General features: G+C 45.8%; 1 protein-coding gene across 1 annotated transcript in view; it reads right to left on the bottom strand.

Annotated features, from left to right (window-relative positions):
• otog (otogelin) overlaps positions 1 to 12,500 on the bottom strand; it is a 160,282-nt gene that overhangs the window by 70,719 nt on the left and 77,063 nt on the right. Inside the window, 2 exon segments of the mRNA XM_064983780.1 lie at positions 8,615 to 8,798; positions 9,529 to 9,572. Of these exon segments, the coding sequence (XP_064839852.1) occupies positions 8,615 to 8,798; positions 9,529 to 9,572 (228 nt within the window).

Below are 12,500 nucleotides of genomic sequence, written 5' to 3'. Positions count from 1 at the left end.
AGGGAGGATCTAACGCAACAGGTAGGGAGGATCTAACGCAACAGGTAGGGAGGATCTAACGCAACAGGTAGGGAGGATCTAACGCAACAGGTAGGGAGGATCTAGGGAGGATCGCAACAGGTAGGGAGGATCTAACGCAACAGGTAGGGAGGATCTAACGCAACAGGTAGGGAGGATCTAACGCAACAGGTAGGGAGGATCTAACGCAACAGGTAGGGAGGATCTAACGCAACAGGTAGGGAGGATCTAACGCAACAGGTAGGGAGGATCTAACGCAACAGGTAGGGAGGATCTAACGCAACAGGTAGGGAGGATCTAACGCAACAGGTAGGGAGGATCTAACGCAACAGGTAGGGAGGATCTAACGCAACAGGTAGGGATGATCTAACGCAACAGGTAGGCTACTGTAAGCCCTCCACGGCACTTTCCTAGCCAATCACTTCCCCATTGATTTATCAATACCCCCATCAATACACCCAATGCAGCCATCACTGTCCCTCTACAAAGCTTGGTCTCATAGACTAGACGTATCATAGTGCATGTAAATCTGGGACACTCAAATTAGTATGATATGTTACGTTTGGTTTTTGTTACATAAGACAGATGGGTAGAGGTGTAACGCGAACGTTTAGCAACCCAAAGGCTGTGAGTTCAAATCTCATCACGGACAACTAATTATCAACTTTGCGACTACTTACTACTTTTTAGCTACGTTGCAAGCACGTTAGCTAACCCATCCTCTAACCGTAACCCTAACCCTTTAAGCTAAGTCCTAACCCTAACCTTAACCTTAAACCTAACCCCTAGCCTAGCTAATGCTAGCCACCTAGCTAATGCTAGCCACCTCGCTAGCATTAACGTAAGACACATGAGCCACAACAAATTTGAATTCGTAACATACATCATACGAAATGGATAATGGACATCCACTAATTAATATATAACATACAAAACATTACGTCTACCCCTGAGTCCAGGTTGCAGCGCTCTACGATATAAGGCCTCATTGTGTCCATATTGACCAGGACTTCCAACCTCCCCACTAGAATATCCAGTTGCAGGCCATTATTAAACACTCATGACAGGCTTCTCATGCATCCACATCTCCTTCCCATGATGCTCGTGTGGGATAGGTTGGTTCTCGTAAAGGTCGAGGAGTGTGTGATAAGTTGGTTCTTGTAAAGGTCGAGAAGTGTGTGTAACAGGAATCAATGAATCACTCCTCCTACTCCTACCGAGTAACGAATCCTCTTTCCGTTCCCCCCATCACAAACACACCTCCCTCCAATCCACTTTTCCCATTCCTCCCATCCCATCTCAATTTTCCATCCTGGATATCAGGTAAAACGTCAAAACGATCCGCCATTTCACAAAGATAACGTCTTCAAGCAGCAGGACTGACTGAACTATCTTTGTGTCTACCGCCAGGGTGGGGACAAACCAATCGCAACGCTGTCAAACCTTTAGAATCCCTCGTTCTGTCAAACCTTTAGAATCCCTCGTTCTGTCAAACCTTTAGAATCCCTCATACTGTCAAACTTTTAGAATCCCTCATTCTGTCAAACCTTCAGAATCCCTCATTCTTCCAAACCTTTAGAATCCCTCATTCTGTCAAACTTTTAGAATCCCTCATTCTGTCAAACCTTTAGAATCCCTCATTCTGTCAAACCTTTAGAATCCCTCATTCTGTCAAACCTCTAGAATCCCTCATTCTGTCAAACTTTTAGAATCCCTCATTCTGTCAAACCTTTAGAATCCCTCATCCTGTCAAACTTTTAGAATCCCTCATTCTGTCAAACCTCTAGAATCCCTCATTCTGTCAAACCTTTAGAATCCCTCATTCTGTCAAACCTTTAGAATCCCTCATTCTGTCAAACCTTTAGAATCCCTCATTCTGTCAAACCTTTAGAATCCATCATTCTGTCAAACTTTTCGAAACCCTCATTCTGTCAAACCTTTAGAATCCCTCATTCTGTCAAACCTTTAGAATCCCTCATTCTGTCAAACCTTTAGAATCCCTCATTCTGTCAACCCTTTAGAATCCCTCATTCTGTCAAACCTTTAGAATCCCTCATTCTGTCAAACCTTTAGAATCCCTCATTCTGTCAAACTTTTCGAAACCCTCATTCGGTCAAACCTTTAGAATCCCTCATTCTGTCAAACCTTTAGAATCCCTCATTCTGTCAAACCTTTAGAATCCCTCATTCTGTCAAACCTTTAGAATCCCTCATTCTTTCAAACCTTCAGAATCCCTCGGTCTGTCAAACCTTTAGAATCCCTCATTCTGTCAAACCTCTAGAATCCCTCATTCTGTCAAACCTTCAGAATCCCTCATTCTGTCAAACCTTTAGAATCCCTCAGTCTGTCAAACCTTTAGAATCCATCATTCTGTCAAACCTCTAGAATCCCTCATTCTGTCAAACCTTCAGAATCCCTCATTCTGTCAAACCTTCAGAATCCCTCATTCTGTCAAACCTTCAGAATCCCTCAGTCTGTCAAACCTTTAGAATCCCTCAGTCTGTCAAACCTTTAGAATCCCTCATTCTGTCAAACCTTTAGAATCCCTCATTCTGTCAAACCTTCAGAATCCCTCAGTCTGTCAAACCTTTAGAATCCCTCATTCTGTCAAACCTTTAGAATCCCTCATTCCGTCAAACCTTTAGAATCCCTCATTATGTCAAACCTTTAGAATCCCTCATTCTGTCAAACCTTCAGAATCCCTCGGTCTGTCAAACCTTTAGAATCCCTCATTCTGTCAAACCTCTAGAATCCCTCATTCTGTCAAACCTTCAGAATCCCTCATTCTGTCAAACCTTTAGAATCCCTCAGTCTGTCAAACCTTTAGAATCCCTCATTCTGTCAAACCTCTAGAATCCCTCATTCTGTCAAACCTTCAGAATCCCTCATTCTGTCAAACCTTTAGAATCCCTCATTCTGTCAAACCTTCAGAATCCCTCAGTCTGTCAAACCTTTAGAATCCCTCATTCTGTCAAACCTTTAGAATCCCTCATTCTGTCAAACCTTTAGAATCCCTCATTCTGTCAAACCTTCAGAATCCCTCAGTCTGTCAAACCTTTAGAATCCCTCATTCTGTCAAACCTCTAGAATCCCTCATTCTGTCAAACCTTTAGAATCTCTCATTCTGTCAAACCTTTAGAATCCCTCATTCTGTCAAACTTTTAGAATCTCTCATTCTGTCAAACCTTTAGAATCCCTCATTCTGTCAAACCTCTAGAATCCCTCATTCTGTCAAACCTTTAGAATCTCTCATTCTGTCAAACCTTTAGAATCCCTCATTCTGTCAAACTTTTAGAATCTCTCATTCTGTCAAACCTTTAGAATCCCTCATTCTGTCAAACCTTTAGAATCCCTCATTCTGTCAAACCTTTAGAATCCCTCATTCTGTCAAACCTTCAGAATCCCTCAGTCTGTCAAACCTTTAGAATCCCTCATTCCGTCAAACAGCTACTTCTGAAAAGTAATCTGCACTTCCACGTCGGTTCCCCGTGTACGATACAGGCTATGCAACCATTACACACAGACATGCTGCCCTACAGCATGTAGCAGTCTGAATCCACAAACTGGTGGTTTGAAGTTCAGGATAGCTTGTTTTCTAGGTCATGAGTAAGCTAGATAGGCGATCTCCTTTTCTCCCATCTAACACATGAGAACACTTCGGGAAAAGGGATCACCAACTTCAGGATTTTCCCAGGGGTCTGTCTGTTCCCATAATGAATAGAAAAACACTGAGGGATGGCTGGAAGTATGTGCAACATATCTAAGTGTAATATTACCTGTGTAAGACCCTGGTTTAATCGCACCTGGACCCCCGTCCAGTCATATGGTCAAGTGACACAAAGAGGGACATAGGAAAATACACAGTAAATAGGGGTCTGACTGGTAGAGGGAACACTGATACACAGTGAATGGGGTCTGACTGCTAGAGGGAACACTGATACACAGTGAATGGGGTCTGACTGGTAGAGGGAACACTGATACACAGTGAATGGGGTCTGACTGGTAGAGGGAACGTTGATACACAGTGAATGGGGTCTGACTGGTAGAAGGAACACTGATACACAGTGAATGGGGTCTGACCGGTAGAGGGGACATTGATACACAGTGAATGGGGTCTGACCGGTAGAGGGAACACTGATACACAGTGAATGGGGTCTGACTGGTAGAGGGAACACTGATACACAGTGAATGGGGTCTGACCGGTAGAGGGAACACTGATACACAGTGAATGGGGTCTGACTGGTAGAGGGAACACTGATACACAGTGAATGGGGTCTGACTGGTAGAGGGAACACTGATACACAGTGAATGGGGTCTGACTGGTAGAGGGAACACTGATACACAGTGAATGGGGTCTGACCGGTAGAGGGAACACTGATACACAGTGAATGGGGTCTGACCGGTAGAGGGAACACTGATACACAGTGAATGGGGTCTGACTGGTAGAGGGAACACTGATACACAGTGAATGGGGTCTGACTGCTAGAGGGAACACTGATACACAGTGAATGGGGTCTGACTGGTAGAGGGAACACTGATACACAGTGAATGGGGTCTGACTGGTAGAGGGAACACTGATACACAGTGAATGGGGTCTGACTGGTAGAGGGAACACTGATACACAGTGAATGGGGTCTGACTGGTAGAGGGAACACTGATACACAGTGAATGGGGTCTGACCGGTAGAGGGAACGTAGATACACAGTGAATGGGGTCTGACTGGTAGAGGGAACACTGATACACAGTGAATGGGGTCTGACCGGTAGAGGGAACACTGATAACAGTGAATGGGGTCTGACCGGTAGAGGGAACACTGATACACAGTGAATGGGGTCTGACTGGTAGAGGGAACACTGATACACAGTGAATGGGGTCTGACCGGTAGAGGGAACACTGATACACAGTGAATGGGGTCTGACCGGTAGAGGGAACACTGATACACAGTGAATGGGGTCTGACTGGTAGAGGGAACACTGATACACAGTGAATGGGGTCTGACCGGTAGAGGGAACACTGATACACAGTGAATGGGGTCTGACTGGTAGAGGGAACACTGATACACAGTGAATGGGGTCTGACCGGTAGAAGGAACACTGATACACAGTGAATGGGGTCTGACCGGTAGAGGGAACACTGATACACAGTGAATGGGGTCTGACTGGTAGAGGGAACACTGATACACAGTGAATGGGGTCTGACCGGTAGAGGGAACACTGATACACAGTGAATGGGGTCTGACTGGTAGAGGGAACACTGATACACAGTGAATGGGGTCTGACTGGTAGAGGGAACACTGATACACAGTGAATGGGGTCTGACCGGTAGAGGGGACACTGATACACAGTGAATGGGGTCTGACTGGTAGAGGGAACACTGATACACAGTGAATGGGGTCTGACCGGTAGAGGGAACACTGATACACAGTGAATGGGGTCTGACTGCTAGAGGGAACACTGATACACAGTGAATGGGGTCGGACTGGTAGAGGGAACACTGATACACAGTGAATGGGGTCTGACCGGTAGAGGGAACGTTGATACACAGTAAATGGGGTCTGACTGGTAGAGGGAACACTGATACACAGTGAATGGGGTCTGACTGGTAGAGGGAACACTGATACACAGTGAATGGGGTCTGACTGCTAGAGGGGACACTGATACACAGTGAATGGGGTCTGACTGCTAGAGGGGACACTGATACACAGTGAATGGGGTCTGACCGGTAGAGGGAACACTGATACACAGTGAATGGGGTCTGACCGGTAGAGGGAACACTGATACACAGTGAATGGGGTCTGACTGGTAGAGGGAACACTGATACACAGTGAATGGGGTCTGACTGCTAGAGGGGACACTGATACACAGTGAATGGGGTCTGACTGCTAGAGGGAACACTGATACACAGTGAATGGGGTCTGACTGCTAGAGGGGACACTGATACACAGTGAATGGGGTCTGACTGCTAGAGGGGACACTGATACACAGTGAATGGGGTCTGACCGGTAGAGGGAACACTGATACACAGTGAATGGGGTCTGACCGGTAGAGGGAACACTGATACACAGTGAATGGGGTCTGACCGGTAGAGGGAACACTGATACACAGTGAATGGGGTCTGACTGGTAGAGGGAACACTGATACACAGTGAATGGGGTCTGACTGGTAGAGGGAACACTGATACACAGTGAATGGGGTCTGACTGGTAGATGGAACACTGATACACAGTGAATGGGGTCTGACTGGTAGAGGGAACACTGATACACAGTGAATGGGGTCTGACCGGTAGAGGGAACACTGATACACAGTGAATGGGGTCTGACTGCTAGAGGGAACACTGATACACAGTGAATGGGGTCTGACCGGTAGAGGGAACACTGATACACAGTGAATGGGGTCTGACCGGTAGAGGGAACACTGATACACAGTGAATGGGGTCTGACTGGTAGAGGGAACACTGATACACAGTGAATGGGGTCTGACTGGTAGAGGGAACACTGAAACTCAGTGAATGGGGTCTGACTGCTAGAGGGAACACTGATACACAGTGAATGGGGTCGGACTGGTAGAGGGAACACTGATACACAGTGAATGGGGTCTGACCGGTAGAGGGAACGTTGATACACAGTAAATGGGGTCTGACTGGTAGAGGGAACACTGATACACAGTGAATGGGGTCTGACTGGTAGAGGGAACACTGATACACAGTGAATGGGGTCTGACTGCTAGAGGGGACACTGATACACAGTGAATGGGGTCTGACCGGTAGAGGGAACACTGATACACAGTGAATGGGGTCTGACCGGTAGAGGGAACACTGATACACAGTGAATGGGGTCTGACTGGTAGAGGGAACACTGATACACAGTGAATGGGGTCTGACTGCTAGAGGGGACACTGATACACAGTGAATGGGGTCTGACTGCTAGAGGGAACACTGATACACAGTGAATGGGGTCTGACTGCTAGAGGGGACACTGATACACAGTGAATGGGGTCTGACTGCTAGAGGGAACACTGATACACAGTGAATGGGGTCTGACTGGTAGAGGGAACACTGATAGACAGTGAATGGGGTCTGACTGGTAGAGGGAACACTGATACACAGTGAATGGGGTCTGACTGGTAGAGGGAACACTGATACACAGTGAATGGGGTCTGACTGGTAGAGGGAACACTGATACACAGTGAATGGTGTCTGACTGCTAGAGGGGACACTGATACACAGTGAATGGGGTCTGACTGGTAGATGGAACACTGATACACAGTGAATGGGGTCTGACTGGTAGAGGGAACACTGATACACAGTGAATGGGGTCTGACTGGTAGATGGAACACTGATACACAGTGAATGGGGTCTGACTGGTAGAGGGAACACTGATACACAGTGAATGGGGTCTGACCGGTAGAGGGAACACTGATACACAGTGAATGGGGTCTGACTGCTAGAGGGAACACTGATACACAGTGAATGGGGTCTGACTGGTAGAGGGAACACTGATACACAGTGAATGGGGTCTGACTGGTAGAGGGAACACTGATACACAGTGAATGGGGTCTGACCGGTAGAGGGAACGTTGATACACAGTAAATGGGGTCTGACTGGTAGAGGGAACACTGATACACAGTGAATGGGGTCTGACTGGTAGAGGGAACACTGATACACAGTGAATGGGGTCTGACTGCTAGAGGGAACATTGATACACAGTGAATGGGGTCTGACTGGTAGAGGGAACGTTGATACACAGTGAATGGGGTCTGACCGGTAGAGGGAACACTGATACACAGTGAATGGGGTCTGACTGGTAGAGGGAACACTGATACACAGTGAATGGGGTCTGACTGCTAGAGGGAACACTGATACACAGTGAATGGGGTCTGACCGGTAGAGGGAACACTGAAACTCAGTGAATGGGGTCTGACTGCTAGAGGGAACACTGATACACAGTGAATGGGGTCGGACTGGTAGAGGGAACACTGATACACAGTGAATGGGGTCTGACCGGTAGAGGGAACGTTGATACACAGTAAATGGGGTCTGACTGGTAGAGGGAACACTGATACACAGTGAATGGGGTCTGACTGGTAGAGGGAACACTGATACACAGTAAATGGGGTCTGACCGGTAGAGGGAACGTTGATACACAGTGAATGGGGTCTGACCGGTAGAGGGAACGTTGATACACAGTGAATGGGGTCTGACCGGTAGAGGGAACACTGATACACAGTGAATGGGGTCTGACCGGTAGAGGGAACACTGATACACAGTGAATGGGGTCTGACTGGTAGAGGGAACACTGATACACAGTGAATGGGGTCTGACCGGTAGAGGGAACACTGATACACAGTGAATGGGGTCTGACTGGTAGAGGGAACACTGATACACAGTGAATGGGGTCTGACCGGTAGAGGGAACACTGATACACAGTGAATGGGGTCTGACCGGTAGAGGGAACACTGATACACAGTGAATGGGGTCTGACCGGTAGAGGGAACACTGATACACAGTGAATGGGGTCTGACTGCTAGAGGGAACGTTGATACACAGTGAATGCTCGTGGGTACAGGAAGTAAGAGGTGTTTTAAGTACTAGTACTCACCCAGGGGGACAGACACAGCCAGGTATGCACGGTTCATGAGCTGAACAGGTGAGGTTGAGCAGGTGGGATTCACAGGTGTGTTCACAGCCCAGTCCTCTACCCAGGCTGATCCCATCTAGAGCCTTCAGCCCCTCCAGCCTCTCAGTACAGTCCAGGTACATCTGACCCAGCGGACACTGTTGGTCTGGAACAAGAGATGGCACAGGTAGGAGGTATAAGTCGTTGAGAGCTCTTCAGAGACGATAGAATTATTAATATCATTCTCCTAGAGGTAACTAACCACTGTCAGGACTTTGGGGAATCTAGCCCAGATCATTATCCTAGAGGTAACTAACCACTGTCAGGACTTTGGGGAATCTAGCCCAGATCATTCTCCTAGAGGTAACTAACCACTGTCAGGACTTTGGGGAATCTAGCCCAGATCATTCTCCTAGAGGTAACTAACCACTGTCAGGACTTTGGGGAATCTAGCCCAGATCATTCTCCTAGAGGTAACTAACCACTGTCAGGACTTTGGGGAATCTAGCCCAGATCATTCTCCTAGAGGTAACTAACCAACCACTGTCAGGACTTTTGGGAATCTAGCCCAGATCATTCTCCAGAGGTAACTAACCACTGTCAGGACTTTGGGGAATCTAGCCCAGATCATTCTCCTAGAGGTAACTAACCACTGTCAGGACTTTGGGGAATCTAGCCCAGATCATTCTCCTAGAGGTAACTAACTACTGTCAGGACTTTGGGAAACTAGCTTGCCATCTTTTGATATTATAGCATGGTTCAATACCATTCTCTTAAAAGTAACTTACCAGTGCCAGGACTTTGGGAAACTAGCCCAGATCATTCTCTTAAAAGTAACTAACTACTGTCAGGACTTTGGGAAACTAGCCCAGATCATTCTCTTAAAGGTAACTTACCAGTGGCAGGACTTTGGGAAACCAGCTTGCCATCTTGGCAAATCCTAAATTGAGAAAGAGGTGTGATAGTTGTAAAATGGAAATAAGTTAAACTTAACATTGTTAACTCAACACAACAACAACATTGTTAACTCAACACAACAACAACATTGTTAACTCAACACAACAACAACATTGTTAACTCAACACGAACAATAACATTGTTAACTCAACACGAACAATAACATTCTTAACTCAACACAATAATGTGAATACTGGTCACATCCCAAATGGCACCCAATTTCCTGTATACTGCACTACCAGAGCCCTATGGTCCCTATATAGCCCTATATATCCCTATAGAGCCCTATGGTCCCTATATATCCCTATATAGCCCTATGGTCCCTATATATCCCTATATATCCCTATGGTCCCTATATATCCCTATATAGCCCTATGGTCCCTATATATCCCTATATAGCCCTATGGTCCCTATATATCCCTATATAGCCCTATGGTCCCTATATATCCCTATATAGCCCTATGGTCCCTATATATCCCTATATAGCCCTATGGTCCCTATATATCCCTATATAGCCCTATGGTCCCTATATATCCCTATATAGCCCTATGGTCCCTATATATCCCTATATAGCCCTATGGTCCCTATATATCCCTATATAGCCCTATGGTCCCTATATATCCCTATATAGCCCTATGGTCCCTATATATCCCTATATAGCCCTATGAACCCCTATATAGCCCTATATAGCCCTATGAACCCCTATATACCCCTATATAGCCCTATGGTCCCTATATAGCCCTATGAACCCCTATATACCCCTATATAGCCCTATGGTCCCTATATATCCCTATATAGCCCTATGGTCCCTATATATCCCTATATAGCCCTATGGTCCCTATATGCCCTATATAGCCCTATGGTCCCTATATATCCCTATATAGCCCTATGGTCCCTATATATCCCTATATAGCCCTATGGTCCCTATATATCCCTATATAGCCCTATGGTCCCTATATATCCCTATATAGCCCTATGGTCCCTATATATCCCTATATAGCCCTATGGTCCCTATATATCCCTATATAGCCCTATGGTCCCTATATATCCCTATATAGCCCTATGGTCCCTATATATCCCTATATAGCCCTATGGTCCCTATATATCCCTATATAGCCCTATGGTCCCTATATATCCCTATATAGCCCTATGGTCCCTATATATCCCTATATAGCCCTATGGTCCCTATATATCCCTATATAGCCCTATGGTCCCTATATATCCCTATATAGCCCTATGGTCCCTATATATCCCTATATAGCCCTATGGTCCCTATATATCCCTATATAGCCCTATGAACCCCTATATAGCCCTATATAGCCCTATGAACCCCTATATACCCCTATATAGCCCTATGGTCCCTATATAGCCCTATGAACCCCTATATACCCCTATATAGCCCTATGGTCCCTATATATCCCTATATAGCCCTATGGTCCCTATATATCCCTATATAGCCCTATGGTCCCTATATACCCCTATATAGCCCTATGGTCCCTATATATCCCTATATAGCCCTATGGTCCCTATATATCCCTATATAGCCCTATGGTCCCTATATATCCCTATATGGCCCTATGGTCCCTATATATCCCTATATAGCCCTATGGTCCCTATATATCCCTATATAGCCCTATGGTCCCTATATATCCCTATATAGCCCTATGGTCCCTATATATCCCTATATAGCCCTATGGTCCCTATATATCCCTATATAGCCCTATGGTCCCTATATATCCCTATATAGCCCTATATAGCCCTATGGTCCCTATATATCCCTATATAGCCCTATGGTCCCTATATATCCCTATATATCCCTATATAGCCCCATGGTCCCTATATATCCCTATATAGCCCCATGGTCCCTATATAGCCCTATGGTCCCTATATATCCCTATATAGCCCTATGGTCCCTATATATTCCTATATAGCCCTATGGTCCCTATATATCCCTATATAGCCCTATGGTCCCTATATATCCCTATATAGCCCTATGGTCCCTATATATCCCTATATAGCCCTATGGTCCCTATATATCCCTATATAGCCCTATGGTCCCTATATATCCCTATGGTCCCTATATATCCCTATATAGCCCTATGGTCCCTATATATCCCTATATAGCCCTATGGTCCCTATATATCCCTATATAGCCCTATGGTCCCTATATATCCCTATGGTCCCTATATATCCCTATATAGCCCTATGGTCCCTATATATCCCTATATAGCCCTATGGTCCCTATATATCCCTATATAGCCCTATGGTCCCTATATATCACAAATATAGCCCTATGGTCCCTATATATCCCTATATAGCCCTATGGTCCCTATATATCCCTATGGTCCCTATATATCCCTATATAGCCCTATGGTCCCTATATATCCCTATATAGCCCTATGGTCCCTATATATCCCTATATAGCCCTATGGTCCCTATATATCCCTATATAGCCCTATGGTCCCTATATATCCCTATATAGCCCTATGGTCCCTATATATCCCTATGGTCCCTATATATCCCTATGGTCCCTATATATCCCTATATAGCCCCATGGTCCCTATATATCCCTATGGTCCCTATATATCCCTATGGTCCCTATATATCCCTATGGTCCCTATATAGCCCTATGGTCCCTATATATCCCTATATAGCCCTATGGTCCCTATATAGCCCTATGGTCCCTATATATCCCTATATAGCCCTATGGTCCCTATATATCCCTATATAGCCCCATGGTCCCTATATATCCCTATATAGCCCTATATAGCCCTATGGTCCCTATATATCCCTATGGGCCCTATATATCCCTATATAGCCCTATGGTCCCTATATAGCCCTATATATCCCTATGGTCCCTATATAGCCCTATGGTCCCTATATATCCCCATGGTCCCTATATAGCCCGATA

This window comes from Oncorhynchus masou, chromosome 2 (genome assembly GCF_036934945.1).
Source record: "Oncorhynchus masou masou isolate Uvic2021 chromosome 2, UVic_Omas_1.1, whole genome shotgun sequence".
Lineage (NCBI taxonomy): Eukaryota > Metazoa > Chordata > Actinopteri > Salmoniformes > Salmonidae > Oncorhynchus > Oncorhynchus masou.
The sequence above is the reverse complement of the archived record's forward strand: the minus strand, read 5'-3'. Positions and strand labels throughout refer to the sequence as shown.